Source organism: Corapipo altera, unplaced genomic scaffold (genome assembly GCF_003945725.1).
Source record: "Corapipo altera isolate COAL_440 unplaced genomic scaffold, ASM394572v1 64, whole genome shotgun sequence".
NCBI lineage: Eukaryota > Metazoa > Chordata > Aves > Passeriformes > Pipridae > Corapipo > Corapipo altera.
The window spans coordinates 8,290,558-8,314,999 of record NW_020884893.1 but is presented as its reverse complement, the minus strand read 5'-3'; the positions used below and the strand labels follow the sequence as shown (position 1 = coordinate 8,314,999).

Below are 24,442 nucleotides of genomic sequence, written 5' to 3'. Positions count from 1 at the left end.
CCTGCAAACCTTTGCCAAAGCAGTGGAGAGGTGTAGAGCCTAACCTGTGTACTGGGCTAAGCCTGTGGAGTTTGGGGACGTGATGATGGCCAACCAGCTCCTGAGAGCCCATCCAAAGCGTGTTGCAGAAGGTGGAGCGCCTGTGGATGAACATACTGGAATAGGTGGAGCACACAAGGAAACTGGAAACATCCCCACTGCCTGCTTGCACACCTCAGAGGGCACACAATCTGATTCCTTCAAGTCAGTGAGGTGTGAAGCCCTGGAAGCCCAGGGAGCCACCTTCTGAGCCTCCACGTGTCACAGAAATGTGCAACCAAATAACGACAAACCAGCTCAAAAACTTACTCACATTCCTGGGATCAGAGCACAGACCACAGCTGTGAAGGGGCACAGAAACTTACCCAGCAGAAGCAAGTGGACATGATAAGCAGTAGTGACTGACTTTCCTCAAGTCAATGACTGGTATTTTCTGGTCTAGACTCCACTTTTTCTATCAGCTTGAAATTCAGAATACACATTACTGCTTTCATGGTATTTTGTATAAGTTGTTGGGCTCTGTATGTTGTCAGAAGAGAGGGTCGAAGTCCTCTCTCCAGAAACAGCATATCCTGTTTACTTCAAGTAATCCCTTGTGAAAACTTTGCATCCGACTCACAGAGCAGCCCATATGGCAAGAATGGACACAGTGCAGTAATACCAGTGACATTACCCAACTCCAACGTCCACCTTTTTTTGGTGTAAAAAAATCAGTAAAATTACTCCCACAAGGCAGGTGCAATTCAGTCCTGCTGACCAAGAACATAGTAAAAGATATTTTAAATTTAAATAAAGCCCAGTGCAGTCATCAGTCATCTGGAGTACTCACGTGGCTGTCTGGTTAATGAAGGAAACTGGAATCTTGAATGTGAACCATCACCACCAGCTGAAGGATTGGCCAGAGGAATCTCACTTTTTGGAAAGGAAAACTGCTTCAAAAGTTACCTTTTTCTGCTGTGTTAAGTGCCTTTGTAGACAAGCTAATAAAAATCTGAATACATGAATCTATTTGCAATCACCTTACTTTCTATTTTATAGCTCCCCTTAAATTAAGGAGGCAACCAGTGTTGTCTCAAAACTGTTCCAAATTCTAATAGACCTAAAATTAGCACTTTAAGTTAGACTGTGAAATTTCAAGGAAATATAAAGATGTTTTTGGCTCTGTCATTGACATTGGCAGCTTCCATTACTAGCAGGAAAGAATATGCCTGACACCAGCACATGGGTTTAAAATTAAGTCTGCTGAAAAAGGGCTGAACACCGTTCTGCTCCATATCTCTTTGCTTTATTATAATGCTCTTTAAAAGATGACACTGCAGTTCAAGTCCAGAACCACTCTACAGAACAATGAATAGTGTTCACTGAAATCAATATTCCTGTGAACTTCACAAAAAACACTGCAGGAAAATTAAAGATACAGTACTCCATTACTGACCAAGTTTCTGCTGGCATGAGAATGAAAGGGGGTTCTGCAACTAGAGGCCACTAAACCATTAGGATCAAACTCCAGTAATGGACATTTAAATGTTTCTTGATTTCTGTTTAAATCATTGATTGCTCAAACCTTTAACTGGGTCACTGAAATGTAATATTCCCAAAGTAAGGTGAGAACTGAAATACTTGTGTAGGCTGCTACTCTCCAAGAGGACCACTGTATCTTTAAATGTATCCTGGGTTAAACAAAGGTTTTATCTACACTTGTTAAATTATTGCACAGACCATTACACTGACAAGTACATTATGAACTCATGGAATGTTACAGTCTGGCCTGGAAAATAAAAGCAGCAGCATTATCCTTGAGGTCCCAACCATGAGGGAGAGCTGGCCAAGCACTTCTTGAATTGTAATCATTACTAACAGGTTTAAAGACACAAATGAAACATTTTAAAATAATCCCTAACTGCTAGGATTAGGTTTGGGAGCATTCTCCAAGACTTTCACTCTTTTCAAGTGGCACTTAGCTTGAATGTCTTGAAATTTTTCTTTTATCAGATTACCTGTAGGAATCCAGCTGCTCCATATTTTCCAAAGTTATACAAAGCCATACAAAGAAATAAAAGTCTGGAACACCAGGAAATTTGAACCACCACTGCAATGTCCAATTGTTGCAGCAGCCTTTTCACCTACTGCACCATCTCCTGGCAATTTGCTTGTATGACTTCAAATTGTGACAACAAGGAGTGGGACTGAAAGGGAAGCAGAGCCCACTGGTCACCCACTGAACACGGTGACAAGATCATTTTACAAATCACACACTCAGATTCATGGCTGTACCTTCACTTAGACAGGCAGCCTCAGCTCCAGCAGCCTGCACTCAGTGCCTCTGCTACAGTGCTCCTCATCAGGCCAAAAAAGGAGGATCTGGGGAGAGGAGGGGGAGTTAAAAAACCAAATCTGATTCAGAAACACTTGCTCCGCACATGCAACTTGCTTGGATGCATTTCTTTGAATTGCAGAAAATTCCCAGCCACCTACTCTAAGGAAAAGTAAAATCCAATAAAACGGAGGCTTTGTAAAAGAAAACGCCCTCATTTTGTCCTCTCCTCTGGAAGACATGATCAAAATGTTCAGACTCTGACAAGTCATTACAAAATACCAATTTGCCTCTCAAACTGAGACCAGCTGGCATAATAGTTTGTGTCTGCAGTTACACTTTCTGCTGTCATAATGGGTTCTTTTAATCTTCCAGTAACACCTTTCTGGAAGTTGCAGCATTTTGTTGCTTCTCTGCAGCACTTCAAAAAAAGAGATAGCAAAACTTCTGCCTCCGTCTCCTCAACTAGAAGAATCATTATCCAAAGCTCCTGCTCGAGCAGGGCCCTGGCTGTTTAATTTGGAACATAAAAGTTTCAAGAGCTACAAAAATAAAATCAGAAGAACAAACAAATGGCTCATGCCAACCGTAGCTGCAAGTGATACATAAATAAACCAGTTTTCTCCTGGGCAAAGCTCACAGCTGAGGAGAACGTGCACAAACCCCCCACAATGCTGTTGATTGAATGGCCTCTCCTGCCACGAGCTACTTCAGGAGATTTATGGAAGAGAAACTGTAATACATTTGTACAAAGGAAGCTGAATCAGCTTCGGACTGGGCAGCAGACACGTGACAAGGAGGCAACAGAGGTGTGTGCATAAAAAACCCAAAGTTATATTTGACATGCAACTAAGCTATGACAAAGTTATACTTGGAACTGGAGAAAAGAAGGAAAAAAATCCTCGTTTTACAGCCAGGCTGTAAACTTCTGCCAATGGTACCACGAGCAGAATTGTAAACCCAGATCTCTCGTGCCTTTGGCACTTCAAAAGGGTCAGTGTCAGCAAGGATGTGTTGGGAATGGCTCAGCCTGGAGGAGCACTTGGGTCCTGAGCAGCTCCAGGTCCCGCTGCAGGGGCTCAGAGACCAGGAGCTTCAGAGACCACGAGCTCAGGAGAAGCAAGAGGGGAAAAAAAAATCCCAGTTCTTGCAGGACAGGGCAAGAGAAGACTAGAAAAAATACTCTGTTCACCATCTGAAAGATCCTACTAATAGAAATACAGAACCAGGCTATAAATACAGCTACTTCTACCTAGACTTAAGCCTTTAAAATCTGCTGCTTTTGAGGAGTTCATGATTTTCCTTCCTTTTAAAACTCTTGATATTACCATAAGCTCAAAAACCTCTCTGAAGAGGAAAGAAATGATGCGTTATTTAAGTTTTGACAACACTGGTTGGTTGTTGAACAAATTAACTGATTTTAAAAAGAAAAGGGTTTTTTAGGTAAGTATTAAGATTTACAGGGTTCACAGGAAGAACTCCATGCTGGCAATAAAGCAGACTACATAAAACATGAAGTTTTCAAGCGAGCTGATTGTTTTCGTGCTGAGTGTACATTTACAACCCATCCCCAAAAATAAAATGGGATGCCTATGACACCTCTGCTGTTAAAGTCACAGTTCTTCTGCAGAAGTTATGGTTTGTGTCATGCAAAGCAATTTGCTGGGTCAAAACTGAGACATAACTGAATCTTCTGTTCCATTCCTTAATGCTGACAAGGAGTTTCTGAAGTTTCCAAAATAGTGTTTCTTTAACAAGATCCAGGAAATGTGGAGAAATGCATGACAGAGAGAGAGATACAGTTTGACACATTAAAGATTCGTTTGGAAAACATCTGCTTAAATTAAATTTTACTATTAAATCCAGACATCTACTCATCTTGAAAGGGGCTTGCTGCCAGGCTCTTCCCTCAGTGTTCTCATATTTTCCACCCATTTTGTCTTGCTGGAATCTTCTTTATAAATTTGTTTCACTGCCAAGCAGCAGAAAGACTTCATTTTTATCAGAATCAGTACAGTAGATGAGTAGAAGGAAGAAAGAGAAAAAACAGACCACATAAAATACTCAAACTGGGGCAGGGTGTAGATGAGGAAGGAAAACACCTCAGCTTTGCTTTTTGTCTGTGTAGCAGAGCTGTACAGTGTAAACTCTTAATCCATTGAGTAGGGCAAGTACAGCCATTCTGGATATCCCTTGATAGCTCAGGTCAAACCTGTAAGTTTACACAAATAATTATCTAGCTCTAGATTCCTTATGAATTCTAAGGGGAGAAAATAAGTTTTAAAATACTAAAAAAAAAAAAAATAAAATAATGTCATAAAGTTTAAAAACAAAGCTCCAGTAAAAAATACTTTAAAGACCATCTTGAATTGCCAGACTTAATGTAGTCAGAGCAATACATAAGGCATTTCAGCTAGATCTATTCAACTGCAGTTTGCTCATTTAATAACTATCTTTTCAAGTCACACCCTGTCCTTTGTTTGCATTAACCACCTCAAATCTCAAATTAGATGAGGACTGGATGAATGCCTATGAACCTATACATGCAAGGTTGTGCCATGAAAGTGTCCTTGCACTGACTTTTTTCATTTGAACATTCGTGTTAAGAAAGTCACTATAGCCAACAGTGCAAGGAGAAGACAGTTATCACTATCCTTAAAAAAGGGAGAGCCAGATGTGATAAAAGATTCAGATGCTACTTTTTTTTCCCCTAAACCAGGATATAAGAAAGGAGAATGAATGGGAAGCACAAAAGTAACAGATCAGTAAGGTCAACCATGATACTCCAGTTGTGTGTAAAACTTTCTCCCCTCCATCAGCCAGCACAGCCTCCCTCTCCTCGCTGTGCAAACCAGGGTTTAACAAAGTTCTAAAAGTCATCCCATGCATTTTTTGTTGCCTTAGGAGGTTTCCTGGTCTTGCTCTCCCCTCCTGCGTTTTCCCAGTTGGTCTCCCAATTTTCCCAACTGTCGCTGTTACTGTTCTTGTTGGAGACCGTTCCCGAGCCCCACACGTCCCAGCTGTCGGAGCTCTTCTTCTCTGTGGAATTGTCCACATAGGTCCAGCTCTCACTGCTTGGAGATTTATGAGCTTTTGGTGGATCTGAGTTGCCAAAGGTCTCCCAGAAGCTTTGATCTACAGTATTGTTCTGGTAGCCCTCCCCTCCACTGTTCTGGTAGCTGTCTCCCTCAGCTGGTCTTTTGTGGGGTGGAGGGGAGGGAAAGGAAGGAAGAAATAAATTAGTTACACCAAATATAATAATTTTAAAAAACGACCACAAAGAAAACTACAGTTCTACTGCCCTTTGGTTAAACAAAACTGAGGATAAAGGTATAACTAAATATATTGCTCCAAATGGCATAAGCTTATAGTCTAATTCACAGATTTTCTTACCAGCTTTAACAGTCCCAGGGTAGGGAATATGCATTTGGAGCAATTTTTAAACCAAGATGTGTGCCCTGTTTTGTTCTCAGTTATAAACAAATAGTTATATTGAATTCCTCCCATATTACATAAAGCAGGACTGCTAGCAAAGACAGAATAATTTCTAAATATCAAAACATTACCTGCCACTAGACTGCTGAGAACGTACAGGAGATAAAACTATGCATCTAAAGAGACACAGAAAGTAACCACAAAAAGTTACCTTTCAGAATTATCATCTGGTTTGCCTGAAAAAAAAGTGGTGACGTCTCGCCATCCCTTACTTCCAACTCCCTGAACCTAGAGGAAAAAAAAGACACTCCATTCATTTGGGCTGATCCAACCCCTCTGCCAGGAGCAACAGCAAAAGCCACAAAACAATCCTTCCACTTGTTGCCATAAATAGAACACATTTTCACCAGAAAATTTAACTCACAACTCATTAGTGTTTTTGATGGGCAGATTTTTGATTGATGTAAAGAACACACATTTCACAGCATCGTGCTGCTGGAAGAGCTGAGAAGCAGGTCAAGTTAAGCTTTTTCACTCATCATTGTAACATCTTCTGAATTCTCTCCTGGATTTTCTTGACAAAAATACTGGAATTACTCCTTACATAAAATTAAACTTAATGACAGCACTGACATTTTGATCTCAAGATTCTTGTAAGAAGTATTTATATTGCTATTGCTCTACAAAGCTACCTTCACTCTGTATTACACTACCCATGTAAAACAAGCCAAAAGTTAAGTCCTAGAATAAGCATGACTGCTAGGAGAATCCTTTGGGGGTTATTATAATGGACTGGCACTGGATTAGAAACACAAATTCTGAAGTGACACCCATAGATGGTGCTATTCTATGTCACAGATACTGAGGATGAATCTCAGAATTCAGCTTTGGAGTCACCGGGCTCTAAACAGAACAGGTAACATAATTCACTTTATTCAAATATGCCCAAAATCTAAGGCACTAACTAAGCTGGTATGTGAGAGAGCTTCCAGTGCTGACTTCACAGTGCTAGAAAGACACACCTTCCTATGTAAGACATGCAAGGTATCAAACCAGGTATTAGACTGTGCAGGATTTCTGTGCTTGGCAGCCACAGGCAGCACTTACCACATCACCGAGCAACGAGAGCGAAAGAAGACAAAGGAAAAGGTGCAGACCATTAGTAAGTTTAACTGTACCAGTGTAACACAAGCTGTCTCCATATTCTCTCTCTTTTTCTGTTTGGGACACTGGCTGTCTTACACCATGTCCTCACTGAGACTGCTGCGAGGACCACACCACACCCGTACAGCTTTTAACATCCCTACAGAAGGACCGTCTGCTCAAAGTTCCACTTTCCAAGTTTTTCTCTTCAACACAAGCAGATGAAAGCTGCACTGTGGTTTTTGTATCACTTTTGATAAGAATATGGAGACTGGCTTGTTGTTTGGCCTCCCTGAAGCCAGGCAGGCCACCTCATACCTTGCTGGCCAACTGCGATACCCCCATGGTGACCTCCTCAAATATTTTCCCCTCTTTCACCTATGTGAATCAAAGGATTGAAAATTAGCCATAAAACAAAGTATTATTGAAACTCTAAGACAGGCTCACTTGTGCTTAACAGCTGAAAACATAAAGTGTAAAAAGAAAAAACAACCCCACACTGAATCAAAATATATTTAAGTTAAAACTAACAAAGTTAAGAGATCTATAATGGAGTGAACCTTGGGAATGTGGGAATTTATTTTACAGATACACACAGTTTGAGGAAGGTATAATTATACTACTGCTGAGCATAAAAACACCAGTAAATAAAAAAAATCTGCAAACATGAAGTTTTATACATATATTTTACTGGATATAAAGATGTCTTTTAGAAACCTAGCATTTCCATTTTATTCTCTCTTCTTTATAGATGCTTATTTAAATATTAAAAGGGCTTTAAACTTTGGTCAAACAGAACACAACTGGTGCCTTTTACCAGTTAATAAATGGCAGCTGTTCCAAAGCAAGTGACTTTGTATAACCATATAGAAAATACCTATTTTAGTTAGTAACACTTATTTAGAACTAACAACACAACATCCTAAGGGAAATAGAACTACTTTTTTAATACTGAATGCATCATTCCTCATTAAATTGTCCTACAAAATAAAAATCAGCTCAAGGAAATGCACCCTAAAATAACCCTGAAAATAATGCATCTAAGCCTTTAGAAATAAGTTATGGATAATTCTAGGGAACAGAAAACCAATTAGAATCTTCTTGTGTGGTTTCAAATGCCATGTAAAGAATGGTGAATTAATAAAGGTAATGCAAGAGAAATTATTTTGCAATGTGATTAAAACATTCTTTTCAAACTGAAAATCAATCCAAATCCCAAAGTGGTGGCATTGCTTCTCTCAGGATAGCAAAGATAGTCTGCTTTATCAAAACCAGTATATTTTAAGAAAAACTATGCAGGTAAGTGGAGCACCACATTCTCAGAAAAGACTTTATCAGAATTTTGGAGCTGACCCAAAATTCTAAAGCACAGAACAAATGCAGGCCAAATGGGAAGGATGTAAAAGTACGTTTTTTAAAACATACGAAAGAGGAAGGCAACATTTGAGCCTGGGGAGAATCTCTGACTAAAATCTGTAGTATCAGTGATCACTGGTCACTTCTGAGGAAACAAAGGTTGGAAGAACATGTTATTTTTATTGATGAACTGTCTCCATTCATCTTAAACATTTACTTTGTCCCAAATTCTACCCCCAGATGAACTACAGTGGCTCAAAGATGCTTGACTGAACTAAAACAAAGCTGGCAGGTAGATGAGTAAAGCACTGGGAACTTAACACTCAAAGATACTACTACTAACATATATATATATTTTAAAAAATAACTGATTTCAATATGAATTTAGGGTGCATTTTCATCCTGTCCCATCTTCCATTATTGAAAGTATGAAATCTATAAAATGAGAAAGATTGGTGAAGGGAATTTACTCTCATTAACCTTTCTTTGCTAACATCCTGCTTTGAATTGTTTGATGTTTCCCCTTTACAGAAGGACACACTCCCTGAGACATCATAACCATTTTTCTCCAAGTCATTTACTAGTTCCAGAGTTACCTTTTCCTGTGCAGGTTTGAGAACATTTTCATTTAATGTCTGACCTAACTCTGATGCCTATTTAAAAGCAAAACAAAAACAAAGTCAGTTATAATTTCTTAAAAAAAAACCCAAAAAGCAAAAAACAATAGCCAACACCTTCTGCAGCCTCATTTCTAAGCAGTATCTCCAAAAACACAAGAAGCCTTAAGCTTTGATTCACAGAAGCAGAATGAGCTGAAAAGCACACACAGTAAAGTGCTGCAGGAAACATTAAAAGACAATAAAATAAAATCAGATACACATGGCAATAGATGCCCAGAGCCCAGGCAAAGTCTGGCCCTGCACTGGAAGCAGAAGCAATGGTTCAACCAGCAACAGCCTTGAAGACAGGCCCCTTGCTAATGCCTGCAGCTGAATGTTTGGAAGAACTGACCTCATCTACCCTTATTTTTTTCCTACTAATGCAATTACTTTCAGAATTAGATTTTTTGTGCCTAATTTTTCCCCAATTCTTCCATCTTGTAGTGCTCCAGTTGTCATCCACTGGTAACAGCCCAAGTGTTTCTGAGCAACACACAAGAGCCAAAGCTGTGACAGAAGATTTTTGTAATCTTTTTTAAAGCCCCAGGTTTGCAGGGAGAAAAAACAATGAGCTTCAGAAATCTACTGCAATCCAGAACAAGATGCATGAGGATATTGTACTTCTGAGGTATTTTACAAAAATGTAAGCCCACAGTGTAAGCTACTAAATTATTTTCATTAGACAGTGCTGACAAGGACAGCAGCAGGGTTTAGGAGAGTTTCACTTGAAATCATTCCTTTCCCTATTAACATAGTAACCCTTTGATAGATTTAAACCTTTCTTTGGAATTGTCCTATCACACTGAGTGCCTTCTGAATTATCCTGGTTAATCCAAAAGGGCCAACATGCTTGCCAGGCAAACATTATTCCTAAACATCAGCAGAGACTAAGGAAGCTTTATTTCCTAAGGGTTTATATGTTATCACTAACATTGGTCAGGCTGTGAGCCTTCATTCATGTTCTTCCTGGGAATGGATCACTTTGGAGATCTTTCCTAAGAAGCCTTTCCCTAACCCACAGCACTCCCAGATTCTCCTCTTTTCCCAACCATTATCTCCAGTACTTCTGCTCCTTACAGGCTCAAAGTTCTTGGAGAAGCAAAGGCTTCCACCTAGTGAGAAATGTGAATGTAAATCATATAAGGCTTGTTTCCACTGGGAGCGAGGTCAGAAAGTTTTTAAGAAAAACAAGAATGGGGATTTCTCATCTTTGAATGAGTCAGAGATCTATTAAACCTGGCAAAATGTTTATGTTATATAATAAAGAGTGTAATACACTCAGAGTAACAGTTCAGGTGTGCTAAGTGGAGTCACTGCTAGAATTAGGAAGAATTCTTACATCATCCCTCTTCCTCAAGCACATAATTTTGTAAACATGGAATGGAAAGATTTGGGTACAATTGTATTTTCATCTGAATCACTTCTTCATCTTTCCTATTGTTGAATTTAGGATAGCACTGTAACCACCATTATGAACACTACATTAAGAGTCTACCTTCCCACAACACCCCAGCTCCTGGCACACTGCACTCCTGGAGCAGGCATGCAAAGAGAAATCCTGAAATCATCTGTGCTTCTGGAGAGCACGGACAGCAGTAGAGTCCCTTTTCAGACTGTGCAGAGCTTGGAGATCTCTGTCCTATTTGACCTATTTTAAGTAGGTTTGAAGAAATATCACCATACAAAACACACAACATTATTCTAAACAGATTTGATGTAAGGCAGAAAAGGAAAAGACAGCTCAGGAGCAAATGCACATATTCAGCACGAACAGTGACAAGGAGTCCATGCACAAGAATATATGTGAGGGTGTTACCGGCTCTGGCTGCTGCTTGTAGCCCCAAAACTTTACCCAGAGAGCAAAAGAGAAAGAGCAAGGAAGGTAGAAGCAGCTTTTAGCAACAAATTGGCAGCATTTTTTCAGGCAAGTTAAGTAGCATGAACCTTTTCCAACTTAAACATCTACTGACAAGACAAACAGTGAAATGTGTTTGGTCCCTGGGCACCAAATACACTTTTAACCAATATACCACATCTGTTCTGCAAAGGATCAGAAGTTTCAGGAACAAAATTTAAGCTTCAGTAACACAGTTTAGATTCTAGAGCACCATGTTGCTGAGGTCCTTGTCAGTAGATGTGATGAGCTTTGGCATTTAATATTGTATTTACATTTGTTAATAATACTAAAGAAAGAACAGCTTCTAAAAGGGAAACTGCCAGAAGGAGTGAAAGAGGAAGAGCTGTAGAAAACTTTGTTTTTCTTACATAAGCCAAGCAGCAAACACTTTAAAGCTTTTAAGTAGGAAGTTTGGGTGCTTTGAGAAGACATTTTTATTGCAAACATGCCCAAATTTGGCTATTTGGAGGATTAATATCCCAGTGTATACACCTGTCTGAACACCAACACCTGCTGCTACACATTTGTTTTGAGCAACACCATCTATGTCTATGAGAAAGCAAACCAGGCTAATGCTGCACATACAAAAGAGTTATAGTTCAAGTAAAACTCCTGTATCATCTATTAATATATTTAAGTCCTGTCTCACTCAGAACTTTGGCAAATTAAGAATCCTGTTTTGCAAATCTTTACATTTGAATTTAAAACTTTTCCATGCAAATAGATCTTATGTCAGAGCTCTGTGTAATTCAGGTCTGTCTCTGTTTTAACCCTAGTTTGAAAAATTAAATGCTTTTGTCATAATTACTTTTTAAAATACACACAAGCAAAATTATTTATTAATAATATTAATATTATTAATAATATTAATAAATTAATAATAATAATAATAATGTCACATTTGTAACTTATTAGACTTTAGTAATGGGAAGATGGCTTGCATTATAATACATCACCATGGAAAGTGCTTCAAGATAGACCATATCTAAGATTTACAGAAGTAAAATGAGGGTATTTTATGTCTGTAAGTTCTACTGCCTTTCCAATACACCCAACAGGTACAAAGAGCAGAGTAGCACTGTTTATTTCTTGCTTAATTTGATCACTGCACTTGATTGCAATCCCTATGAAATAAAAGCTAGAACCTAAACATTATTGTGGATTATGGAGGAAAAATACACTGGTCTGTTGATGATCAAATCTAAATCAATTGGTACAGGCAAATACATGACATTTAAGGACAATTACAGTGAATAAGACAGAACTAAATCTATAATCACCTTTTGACTTGCTTGAGATCCAAATCTGGTAGCCTGATAGTGAAAAGAAGTAAATACATTCAGATTTATCAGGAATAAACCCTTCAATTTTTAAATACACACATTTCCTCTCCAAAAGGAATGGAACCTTTGGCAGAATTTCACAGTGAGAAGAGAATATCCATATCACCACCTCTGGCATTCCAGATTGCTCTGGGGAAGCATCAGTCTTTCTCAGCTTGCAACAGAGGGAAGAAAGGATTTTCAACCTAGACTAGAACTTGGTGGGCCAATGCAGATGAGTATCAATATTTTTGTCTCTTATAATGTCACACAAAGTAAGATGTAATTGTTATGGTCATGGAAGTTTGGAATAATACTAAGCAAAACTGAAAAACAGTTGCAATGCATTATGTTCAAAAAAACATTTAGTCTCTTTCTATCATCATCCATGTAAAATGAAATAAATTCTCATTTCCTCTGGTTTTCATTTACAGTTAGTTGAATGATTGTCATTTAAGTGTGCCAATTTGCAGAACATGCAGAGCATGAAGACCATTCCTCAGTTTTTCCCAAATCATCCCAGTGGACACAAACTCTGCCCAACATGCTTTCTATTTAGACTGACAGAAATGCTGTAGATAGAGAGAAGACAAAGGAAAGAAAAATAGAAAACTATCAGCAGTTTGTAACTTGGTATCAAACTCCTGCTGAAGAATCCAATTTAGCCTTACTTGGCACCAACTGAAATTTCTACTTTATAACAAAACTTTTTCTTGACTTCTTTCTCCTAAATCCAGTGGATAAATTTACAAAAACATCCATCCAGAAACACAAGAAATGATCATGAGATCTGCAAACTGTATGTAACTAAGCCCTAGGCCAGGAAAGGAAGAGCAAAATTTAGTTTGTCCTGGTAAACCTTCTCAAGTTTCATCACTATTAGAACACTAACAGAATCTCTGACTTTACAAGCATTACCTAAAACACGTTTTATTTACTTACACCCTCTTTAGCAGCCGAGGCAATTTTGCTTGCTCCAGTTGTGAAACTGCTCCATCCCTTTAAAGAAAGCAAGGAAGCCATAAGCTATTTGTGAATAATAACAGCAAATAATCAAGTGCTCTCTATAACAGGTTACATTAAGTCAAAATTCTCCAATACAGCTTGTCCTGTAGTCGTAAGAACTACCTGCGAGTGAGAGAAAAAATCACAGCCTCTCATTTACTGAAATTAAGTGATGAATTCCCAGTATTTCTGTCAAACCAGCTGCAATTTTGAACAAACCTGAGCGTTTCAGATGTTTTTCTTCTAAAAACGACTGCATGTGTGGGGAAAAACAATTCCATGCAGCGGAAGGAAAACTGGTTTCCTCACCAGGATGAACCCACATGCAAGTAACTCAGGCTCACAATAATGGACTGAAATCCCACTGTAATGTGTGTCTGTGGTCACACGAGGGCATTCCAACCAGAGACTCAGGAGATCTGGACTCAAATAAAAGGTTCACACTAACATGAACACGGTGTCCTCTCTCCTCTGCTGCCTCAGCACATCTGCAACACATCACAGATGTGGTTTCTAATCTGAACTCTCTGGCCTATAAACTATGACATACCTAGAAAATATTCAGCAGACCTATACTAACTACCCAGTGGGATCACCTGGAATATTGATCAAAGGCTCAGGCATTATCTATCTCCATTAAGTTCTAGTGAAACTACTTATTTATTTTTAAACAAACAACAGAACCTGGTGTGGATATTCAGGCCAATAAGCCTCTATTGAAGGCTGCTGGCCACTAACCTTGGTAGAAAACCTTACTGCATTTCCAAGTGACTCCAAATCCCAAACATGGTTCAGCACTGTTACTTTGCATCCTATCAAAGCACCAATATTTCCCTGACTGCCTCTGACTTTATTCTCATTTTCCTTCAACAATGCATCTTTCACTATCTCTGCTTGAGTCACAACAACTGTTCAACCATATGCTGTTATCTCTTCACACGCTGTCACAAGTATTTCAAATGTTTTCATCACTGCTCAGGGCTTCTGGCACCACAAAGACACACATTTTCAGTTGTTTTCCACTGAACATACCTAATATGGTTAATTGATTTAGAGCATTACCAGCCTACCTGCTTCTCCCTACAGGTAATTACTTTTTATCCTTCAGCCCTGTTGAGTATTATTTCTTGATCCATTGCTGCATCCTCATTTCCTTAGTTCTGTGAACTGATACCAGACATAACTTAAGTTTTGCTCAAGTTTCTCCCCTCATTTCACCTTATAAAGTCCTCCAGTATCTTCTTCACTCTTTGGGAATACAACCAATACTCTGCATTTCTCTGTATCTACCTGCAGTCTTCAGTTTCTCTTCTCTGTTTATATTCTCCCAAAACAGGGGATACAATGGAAGAAAACTGAGGTCACAGAAAGCTTCCAGCAATTCCTTACCGAGTACAATGAAGACATAGCATTATTCAGGAAGTCATCCTCTTTTTTTGGAGGGTTTACTGTGTTTCCAAACCCCACGTAGCGATTCTCTTGGCCACTACCGTAAGACAATAAAGGAACAGTATCTGTATCAGCAAGCATTCATTAAAACTATTAAACAAAAACTGAAAAGCATGAAAGAGTGACAATTGTTTTTACACCTGGGAAAAAAAAAAAGTCCTAAAGCACCTAGCACCCAAAAAACAAAAACACTCGCTTCAGGAAGACATAACAACAACAAGGATCCACTGAGAAATCCTTGCAAATTACAGTATCCCTGTCCAAGCTAATGATTCTCCAGGTTTAACAGATCACTGATATTAGAAAGCTGAGTAAATCCTAATAAAATGATACATGAAAATGAGAAAAGAAAGAAAGAAGAAAACACTTTTAGTTTTATAAATCCCTCTGTTTAACTTAAATCACTGTAAGATACAACACACAAACAGAACTCCCTAGTTTGAAGCCCACCACAGTAACATTTGGAGTTACAAGCTTCAGTGCTTCAAATATCTTTGTTATACAAATGCATTAAGAGACACTTTCCTTCATCTTACATCCCAACATATTTATAATACTAACCCAGTCATAACAGCTCACTAGTGAACCAGGATCACAGTTGTGCAGCTGTAGTACAACATCCAAGTCTTTGTCATGCCAGAGAGACAGGCATTCAAAAAGGTCAGTAAATATTACATTACCCTTGGTAGGAGCTGACATCATCATTTAACCAGTCTTCAAAAGCCTTGTCAGAAGAGGCAGTTGCAGTGTGAGATTGTCCAGCAGAACTTCTGAAATAAAAGACTGAAGTAGTAAACCATGTAAAGCAAATCTCCTCCCAGCTCTGCAATGCAGCTTGATGTATATCATCATAATACAGATGAAAAACGGATTATTTTTTTTATCTATCAAGTAAGGAACTCTAATGCAACCACTAAAAGCCAAGAAGTGCTTGTTCCTTTGATTTACAACTGCTTTTCAGTTAACTTGGTCCTTAGGGTGCACAGAGTAACAACCACTACATGCAAAAGCAGAAAAACAAAACTGCTGTGGTCCAGCTTTGATGCTCCTGTTGGTAACGAGCACCACAAGGGAAAATGCAGTTTCCTCTTCCCTGGCATTCAATCCCAAACTGGCACACCACCTGTGAGTGACACAAATGTTTCAGGTGCATTACAAGTCAAGATAAAACCAGCCTGGCTTGTCTGCTGCCCTTGCTCACTTGTCTCTGCCATGGTTTAAGGTTCAGGTGGAGGAGGTGGGAATTATTACACCACTATCAACAGAATAAAACCAGCAGACATTCAAAGACCAGGTTTTGACCCTGCTGTATCTGTAGCAACATTAGATAAAAGGATACCTACCGGTGAGTGGAAGAGAGAGGCATTTTAGGCTGAGGTGGGGTCCAGTTTCTGGCAGGAGAAGTTTCAATAGACCACTCCTTGCCTTCAGCCACTGTAGCTACCTAGGAGAGGTAGGAAAAAAGTCAAGAATGCCAGGTCAGAGTTGTCATGCAAGTCATACACTGGTTCTGTATCATGACAAGTCATTGTTCCAATTTGCAGCCAGCTGCAGAGATCAATTAATTTGTTTTCCCAAGAAACTATTTTTTTTCTGACTCCCAGGCTGTGATGTTGAATTGAACACTGGTTTTATTTCAGGCAACTTCTTCCAGCAGGCACATTTGGTTTTCAAAGTTTTCAGAATGGGGGTGGGGAGTCTTGTGGTTTCAATTCCTCATCCCCACCACAGATGAAAGTGCAATATTGTCTCTAACTTGGTTTTAGAGATAGTTGTCCAGGATAAGGAAGTTGGTCCCAGAAAAGCTCCTGCTTCCCCAAGACCCTCCATCCTAACTGCACCTTATCTCAGTCACACACTATCACTCCTTTTCTGCCCAATATCTGAGACATTAACTCTTCAGGATTTCAGTCTCTCACACTTACCCTTTCAGGAACTATTGCAGAGGTTTCAAAAATTGCTACTTGCCCCCCTCTGCCCTTTCAAAAACAAGTGCTTACGAAGCACTTTGACATTTTCAGATCGTGGGGATGAGAACACACAAAACTGAACTTACCTGGTCTCTGAAGAGAGCTGCAGCTTTGCTGTTGTACTTCTCTTGCATTGTCCAGCAGGGATCATAGTCATCTTGAGACTCTAAGAACTGTCGAAATTTGCTGTTACCTCCAGCCTTCATTTTCTCCAGCTCAATATCCTTCCACTTGTCCATGGTTACAGAACGTACAAAACTGAAAAACAGGGTTGTTTGATTTTTTTTAGTTTTAAATCACAGCTTGTTATAATTTCCTGCTGTATCAACAGGGACAAAAAAAAAAGCTTATTACAAGCTATCTCAAAAGTTGAGAGTACAAACATGTTAGAGAACACTCTCCAAGTACAGAAAGACAGATCATCATAAGAAGGTGGGCAGATCCTCACCAAAATAAGCCAAAATTGTGTCATTTATTGGCACTTTAAGGAGACAATCAACAGAAGGCAAGTGACAGAAAAAGCAGCTTTCTTCAAGAAATTTCTTTCAGAAATTAATCTAACCCACCATATAACAGAAATTTTGGCCATACTTCACTCTGCAATTTTTTCTGTCTATTATGACAGTTACACTTCAGTGACCTGCAAAGACACCTCCTTGTCTCAGTCCCTGCCTCTGCTCCCAGTGACCATCAGGTACTGGACAGCTCAGCTGCTTAAAACAGCCTTTCCTAACACCTGAACCTCATCCCAGGGCACTTGTGACTGCAGCTGGCATCTCAACTCTGCTTTCAGTCATAAATTCTTGCTCAGTAAACTGTATTAAAACATACAAACAAAACCAAACAACCTCCCCCACACACAAAAGAACCCCAAACAGTGCCTTGTTGTTAAACACAAGGTCACAAAGGAGGTGAAAAAGGCTCTTTAAAACTTGTAACTTGACTGATTTCTTTTTCTTTCTCTTTCTCCCTAAAGAAATAGCCTTCATCACACCCTCATCTCGGGAATTTAGTTTTTTCTTTCATGTAACATATGGAATAGTTCCAAACTCTTCTTTTCTATGCTATTTCTACTCAGTAATGAGCTTCAAATCAGCCCTTGTAAAGCAAAGCACGTACTTCTGAACAGCCCCCTTGCTTTGCTCATTTCCCCTCTAGACTTTTTTCTTCCTCATTTGAGTAACTATCCCATGCTCTGCCCCTATTCCACATACACACACTGTGAGTCTCCAGACCTATTCCACAGATTCCCATCTCAGCTGAGGATGTTTCTTGGACAACAACAAAAATTATAATTTATATTACTAGAAAAAAAAAAAAAAAAAGAAACCTCCTGAACAGAATAAAGCTGTTTTGGAAATTAGTTCTATACCAAACTAATTACAGACAAGGCACAGAGAGCAAAGCCCACTTTGGAGAGGAACATGGAGCAAAACTGCCAGTGAAATGTTGGATTTGAGACATTCTATACATTCCAAACCAGCACATTCTGTTCACAGCCACGATCACTGAGGTAACCCAACCCAGTCTGTGTCTGCTTGAAAGGCTGACCTGAGGTGAACTCCCAAGCCTCGGTGTTTTCCTGAGCACTCAAGACAGATCCAAATTCCATAGGTCACACTCACCCACTGGGGGTTAAATGCACCACATTCAAAACAGACCTGCGAGAGAAAAACAATTATCTCTGCAATCAGCCATCACTTGTCCAGGTGAAGTTTTCACAGTCCAGCTCAAAAAATCAAATCATGAAAACATTACACGGCCAAGATGATTTCAGAAGGGAGAGTTCTTAGTGTTTGGAAACACATTCCCTGAGAGCAGAAGCTTCCTTTGAGTATTTATTTATGCTGCATGTAAAGAAATGCTCATTAACTTGGATTATAAAAATTACTGTACTGACTACTAGAAACCAGTGAGGAAATACAGATGAGCAAATGGAAATTACTGAGCAAAGAATTCAATTTGGTTTCATTTCCATATTGTCTTGAGGGAGGAGAAAGTAACCAAACTGAATTCTTGAGGTTTCCTTGGCAAAATAAAGATGCAACATTTAAGGTTTGGAACATTTATTCAGTCAGACTACAGTTTGGCAGTAAATGATAGCAGATCTAAACAGAGGTTTTTTCCTTAAAAATAGCTTTATTGCTCATACAGTGCAACAACTGAAGTTTTATGACTGGAATCACCACTCAAGGTTTAATGTACTGACATGAATAAAACTGAACCTGCCCATGGACTATGACATTTAAGGTTGTGTACAATCAAGTTACTTGAAACAAACAATTTTAATTAAGCTGTGCCCAAGACACCACTTGTTCAAAAGACTCCAGAGGTTTCAGAATAACTAGAACTTCTAGAAGACTTGTGCCAAAGATGAAGCAATGTATTATAATACATCTATGAATAAAAGTTACTGGAACTAACAGAAATATGAGACATCTAAATTCATATGTTAACTATTAGTGAGCCATACTATAAAGACAACAGCTGTAATAGACCCCAACCTACATTTGGAGTAGGTAAAAAGAAAATTCAATTCTACAAAGCTAATCTAAAGAAAATCATAATTTTCTCACATTGTTCTCATCTTGTGCTCTGACTTCCTTGAGAACTTTCCTTGTTCTTGGACTTGCCATGATTCTGCAAAGGGAGAAAAACATAAAACTGAGTCACAATCAAGGATTTGATTTCAGTAGGATGTTCAGCCCCTTACAAGCACATCTCTGTGACAAAGAGCTTGGAATCCAAACCACTGACTCACAAGAAGTTGCAGAGGAAAAACAGACAAAACAAACCACCATAAACCCCACAATCTTACTTTTCCATTTACTTTGCACTTTTTGGGAGGTTTAGTCATCTCAGTTCCAAAATTGGAAAGCTGTAATTCAGCCATGACTGAAAAGGGGTTGGGGGGTGATAAACATGGAAACTCTTCTATGTCAAGTATTGTATCAAAACAGACTCTACTGGATGCTGCTCCCAGACCAATCCACTACCCTTCCTGAAAGCACTTTACCCATCATTACACAGGATCACATGCATAAAACTCAACAGACCTAAGCAAAAAATAACAGAAACTCTCACACTTAAGAGAGCTGAAGATATTCCTAAAAGAGCACTTTGCCAGAAGATACAAAAAAAAAATTCGTGATTTCCCAGAAATATTGAGTTAATTATCAATGCAATTCTAAGAAAACAAGGCAATTATTGGGACCTTTCACAGAAAATAGAGTTCTAGTTCCAACAGTCACGTCTTGCTGGCAGACCACATCATCCCACTCTAATTTTTATGATGCATGAAACAGCAGGGAGCAGAGTCAAGCTACTGCTAAAATCCCCACTAAGAGAAAAAAATGTGATTCATACACAGTACACAGCCTGGAAAAGCCCAAAGTACACAAAAACATTCATGATTAAAAGAAATATAGTGTAGGGTACAGCATAAGAGTACAATTTAGAGAAAAAAAATCGTATTTCCAACTAGTAGTACGATATTTAAATTAAATAAATAACATATCTTCTTTCTTTTTACTTCCAGTCCATCTTTTCATTTCTACTCCAGAAAACAAACTTTTAAGATGTAACAAGACAGAAGTCACCAAGTTGACTGGAAACATCATAAGGCAGTAAATGTCAAGTTTTCTAGTCAGTCCAGATACAAAGCATAAAACAGCAGGCTGATATTTGTATCAAATACTGGTCTGAGAGGGAAAAGTGCCTTTATGCAAAGGCCTGACAATACTTCACTGTGCTATTTGGCTAATCAGTCCTAAGTCCTTAAAATATCAACAGAATTAACAATCTTGCAATAATTTTAGAAGGTAAATGATTAACTCTTCCATAGAATTTCCACAGCCCCAAGGGATGGAAGGAGAACATATCTTCAGTATAAAAAAGAAGGTTGTTATAAAAAGAAAAATGCTACAGGTAAAAAAACATTAAATTTGTATGACTGTGATATCAATTTCTTAGAAATCCCCAAAGCAGAGCAGCCTTTCTGTGATCTGCAACCACAGAGGTACAACAAATACAGTTATTTGCAACACCATCTGACTCAGAAAGAAATAAGCTCAATGTTGTGCCTACATATCATCACTGTTAAAAGCAGAAGTTATTTGTAGCAGAACTCACTGCCTTTTATCTAAAGTGCTTATTCCTTTGTAAACATCTTGTTTGTAAACATTTTCTTTTGTAAATAAACATCTTCCGTTGTAAACATTTGTTGACAAATACTTTGTTCTGTGGAATTTAAGGGACTGTTTCCACTGATGTTTAGAATGTGCTGCCTTTCAACCTTAATCTGTATTAGACAAGCACAGGTAAGTTGTGAAAAAAAGTGGTTTAGACTGGAAAGGTTACTACAGTTACGGGTGAGTAAAATCTTCCCATCGTCCTGCATCAAAATAAAACCCAACTATTGTTGTCAGTAATCAAACAGAAATTGTCTAACTTTCGGAACAGGAAAAGTGTGGCAAGCAAACCCTCATATAATGGAACACAGCTTCTCCAACAGCATTCCAATAGCATCATTCAGTGTCCCAAAACTTACTCATGTGCATGTGAGGAGGGAGATAGCACTGCACATAAAATGCATTTGCTCATGTCCTAAACAAAGACCATAAACACATTTACATGAATCGAAGTCCATGTCTTCAACTCCATTATTTGCCCCCGGTGAGACAAGGGAAAATCCTTCCTCTACAGCACATAAATTAAGTAAATAACTCAGCAAGAATAGCCAGAAAGACAACAGTGCACACTCCAGGCCCTCCTCTTTGCCGTGACTGCTATACTCTCTTTGCATGACAACTCCTCTTCCTCAGCAATTCCTGTGCCCAGTGGCTTCTTGTACACTGCTGACAACTTCCAAGCTCCTCTCTTTGGCTGGATGCTCAATCCCCTTACCATTATCCTTCCATTACCATTTTCCCTCCTTTTCCACAGGTTTTCATTCACAATAACCAACAAAGGCAATCTATATGCAAAGGCTTTCCTGCCTCAATGGCAAACGAGAATTGCTAGAGGTGATCAGGAAAGCCTTTTCCCATTCCAATTCTGCATGCACCAGGAATTTGTCTAAAGAGTAGAAAGGACATCCATCCTCCAAAAGCCAATATCCAGCCCCCTTCAGTGTTTACACACAGCATGAGTTTCAGATCCCCAGCTCTAAGCTGACAGAGGAAGCAATTGCTTTTGGTTCTGCCATAACTGTGGGGTATTTTTTCTTTTATAAAAACTTTTTAAAGGAAAGACTTTGGCCAACTGCAGTCTGAACACATACCCATTCCACAGGCACCAAGTTCCCTGACCAAACCATCACATCTGCCTGGTGGGAAGGCAGAGCTTCATCCATACCATATCACCCAAGAAAAGCAGGAGTTGACTAAAGCCACCCAGCTTGTCACCTTCTTCTCCTCCACCAAAGCATTTGGAAATAAAGGAGAAGGAAAAAAAGTCATGTTCTAAGCTTTCTAAGAGGTAATCTCACTAGAGTGCCTGGTTTGTTTCCAATTATTTTCCCACAAAGTTTTAAGTGTTCAAATTATCTTTGTTTCCACCCAAAAGCTGAGCCCTGGTAGCTGACTGGACACATAACCACTGTGCTGTTTAAGTTTCAGGAGTAAATCCTGAAGAAACAGCTGTGCAGACACCTTAAATAAATAAGCATTGTTTTGTAAACGGACATAAGCAGTAATGAAAATGTTTAGGAATAATTTTTCACTGAAGAATATAAATATTTTTGCCTAAGGGCTCGAAGTCAGAAATAGACAGCTTCACACAGACCAGTATCACACTCTTATTCCCCAAACAATCTGCTTCCAGAGCAAAAACCAGACATATACCGTGTGAATTTCCAGGTTAGGAATCTCTAGTTTGCTAAAAACAAGCCAAAAGGCAGAAGTGGCCTCGACACTTTTACATGGAAATGTGACATAACAGGACTTTGCTCCTCTGATGTAGCAGGAAATTCACAGCCAACGTGGAAAGAGCTTTGCAATTCAGCACGTGAAGAGTCAGCGGGTGACGTGGTCTGTGTGACTCCGTGGTCCTGAAGGCTCCCTGCGAATTCCACCAGGACAAAAAAGGCCCCAGAGGCTGAAGAAACCCTTCGAACCACACAGTGCCCCCACCTCCGCGGAGCAGGCACGGTTCACAGACACACCGGAGGTGCTGCCAAAGCGGAGCAGCCTCACACCTTCAGCCGCCTTACCGGGAGCCCGCAGGGCCGCGGGGAGGGCGATGCCTTCAGCCACACCTGGATCCCAGCGGAGCCTCGCTCAGAACATGGCCGGGTTCCGGCCAGCGCTCCGGCCTCCGCTTCCTAGAGGGGGGAAAAGAAACAACGCAGAAATAGGTGAAATGCGGGGCAAGGGAGATGCCTCCTCCCCGCCACGCCAGCCTGGCACCGGCCCCACGCCCGCCCCCGGCACCGTCCCGTGTGACAGCGCGGGGGCCGGGCCCGAGCGCCGCCAGCAGAGCGGGGCCGGGCTGGGGGGAACGAGCCTTGCCGGGACAGCGAACCTCAGCCCGGGGGAGCCGCGGGGCCGGTAATCGGGGCGCCGCCGGCCCCGTTCGTTATCCCGATCCCGATCCCGATCCCGATCCCGGTCCCGGTGCCGGTGCCGGTCCCGCCCGGCGCCGCCGACGTTGCAGGGCGCGAGGCATTGTGGGTTAACCCGCTGCGGCCCGGACGGGGAGGGAGAAGGGTGGCCGGAACACCCGCTTATCCCACTTTCTGCGCTTAAAGGACAACCCCGGGGGCTTGGGGATGTTGGGGTGTTTCAAACCAAGAAAAACCGGAATAAAGCTCTAGGATGAAGTTGCGCGCGCGCTGCGCTCGGTGCAGTTCCAGACGGCAAAAAAAAGCCCGGGGTGTATCTCGGGACGGGGGGAGGCTGCCCAGAGAGGTGAATTATATCGAATTGTGGGTTTTCAGAGAGGCCACGCGTTGGTCCCAGGCCCGGAGACACGTTGAGGGGGTGGTTTGGACCCCCGGCCCTCCCCTGGTGCTGGGGAGCAGCTTCGCTTCCAGCTCCGCTCGGTGCTGGTGGGGTCCCAGCGGGAGCACTGGGTGCGGGTTGGGGAACCACAACATAAGAAGGATCTAAAGCCATCTAAAGAGTGTCCAGAGGAGACCAAGAGGATGGAGAAGGGTTTAGGGAAGCCATACGAGTAGCAGCTGAGGGCACTCGGCTTGTTCAGCCTGGAGGAGACTGAGGTCAGACCCCATCAGGATCTGCAGGTTCCTCTCGAGGGGCAGCACCAACCTCTGCCCTCTGTGACCAGCGACAGGACCCAGGGAACGGCCTGGAGTTGTGTCAGAGGAGGCTCAGGTTGGGTCTTAGGAAAAGGTTCTTCACCCAGACGGTGGTCGGGCACTGGAACAGGCTCCCCAGGGCAGTGGTCCCAGCACCAAGGCTGCCAGAGCTCAAGGAGCGTTTGGATACAGGTGGGATTTTAGGGTGTCCCGTGCAGGGCCAAGAGTTGGACTCGATGATCCTTGTGGGTTCCTTCCAACGCAGGACATTCTCTCCAGAGATCCTCTCAAAGGTGAGGATGGATCAGATGGAAAAAGGACCTGGAGCTGCTTTGTGGTGCCTGGAGGCACGTGCCAGGAGAGCACATTTATGCTATTGCTAATTTATTTTTAATCATCAGCTCTAGGCACAGAGCAATGATTTAGTATTTACGTATGAATCCCACCGAGACAATATGCTGCTCGTTTCAGTGCAACTCCTTGTCTGGCCTTCGTACTTAATAAGTAGGCTATTATCTTCCTATCAGTGCATGGGAGATTAACGGGAGCCATTTTCATTACCATTAATGGTGGCTACATATAACACCCTCACATC

General features: G+C 40.6%; 1 protein-coding gene across 7 annotated transcripts; it reads right to left on the bottom strand.

Moving 5' to 3' along the window:
• Positions 1 to 1,305: 1,305 nt before the first annotated feature.
• On the bottom strand, positions 1,306 to 23,244 carry ARFGAP1 (ADP ribosylation factor GTPase activating protein 1). 7 transcript variants are annotated; one of them, XM_027645886.1, is made up of 15 exons: positions 23,112 to 23,244; positions 22,801 to 22,911; positions 19,166 to 19,229; positions 18,141 to 18,250; positions 16,676 to 16,847; positions 15,963 to 16,063; positions 15,300 to 15,389; positions 14,560 to 14,656; positions 13,108 to 13,164; positions 12,124 to 12,156; positions 10,763 to 10,792; positions 8,884 to 8,940; positions 7,250 to 7,309; positions 6,000 to 6,076; positions 1,306 to 5,550 (listed from the first exon to the last, which is right to left on the bottom strand). In XM_027645886.1, the coding sequence occupies exons 3-15, from the start codon at positions 19,223 to 19,225 to the stop codon at positions 5,223 to 5,225; spliced, it is 1,272 nt and encodes a 423-aa protein (XP_027501687.1). In that variant the 5' UTR covers positions 19,226 to 19,229; positions 22,801 to 22,911; positions 23,112 to 23,244; the 3' UTR covers positions 1,306 to 5,222. The 7 variants fall into 7 exon arrangements, with proteins under 7 accessions (XP_027501687.1, XP_027501690.1, XP_027501689.1 ...); XM_027645889.1 differs by lacking the exon at positions 7,250 to 7,309 and having other exon boundaries at positions 6,000 to 6,070; XM_027645888.1 differs by lacking the exon at positions 10,763 to 10,792.
• Positions 23,245 to 24,442: the final 1,198 nt, after the last annotated feature.

Coding starts and splice junctions, on each gene's coding strand:
- ARFGAP1 (XM_027645886.1), bottom strand. CDS start 19,225: ATGGCAAGTCCAAGAACAAGGAAAGTTCTCAAGGAAGTCAGAGCACAA. Junction 15,390..15,962: donor CCTCTCTCTTCCACTCACCG/GTAGGTATCCTT, acceptor CTTTTATTTCAG/AAGTTCTGCTGGACAATCTC. Junction 14,657..15,299: donor GATGTCAGCTCCTACCAAGG/GTAATGTAATAT, acceptor GTCTTACGGTAG/TGGCCAAGAGAATCGCTACG.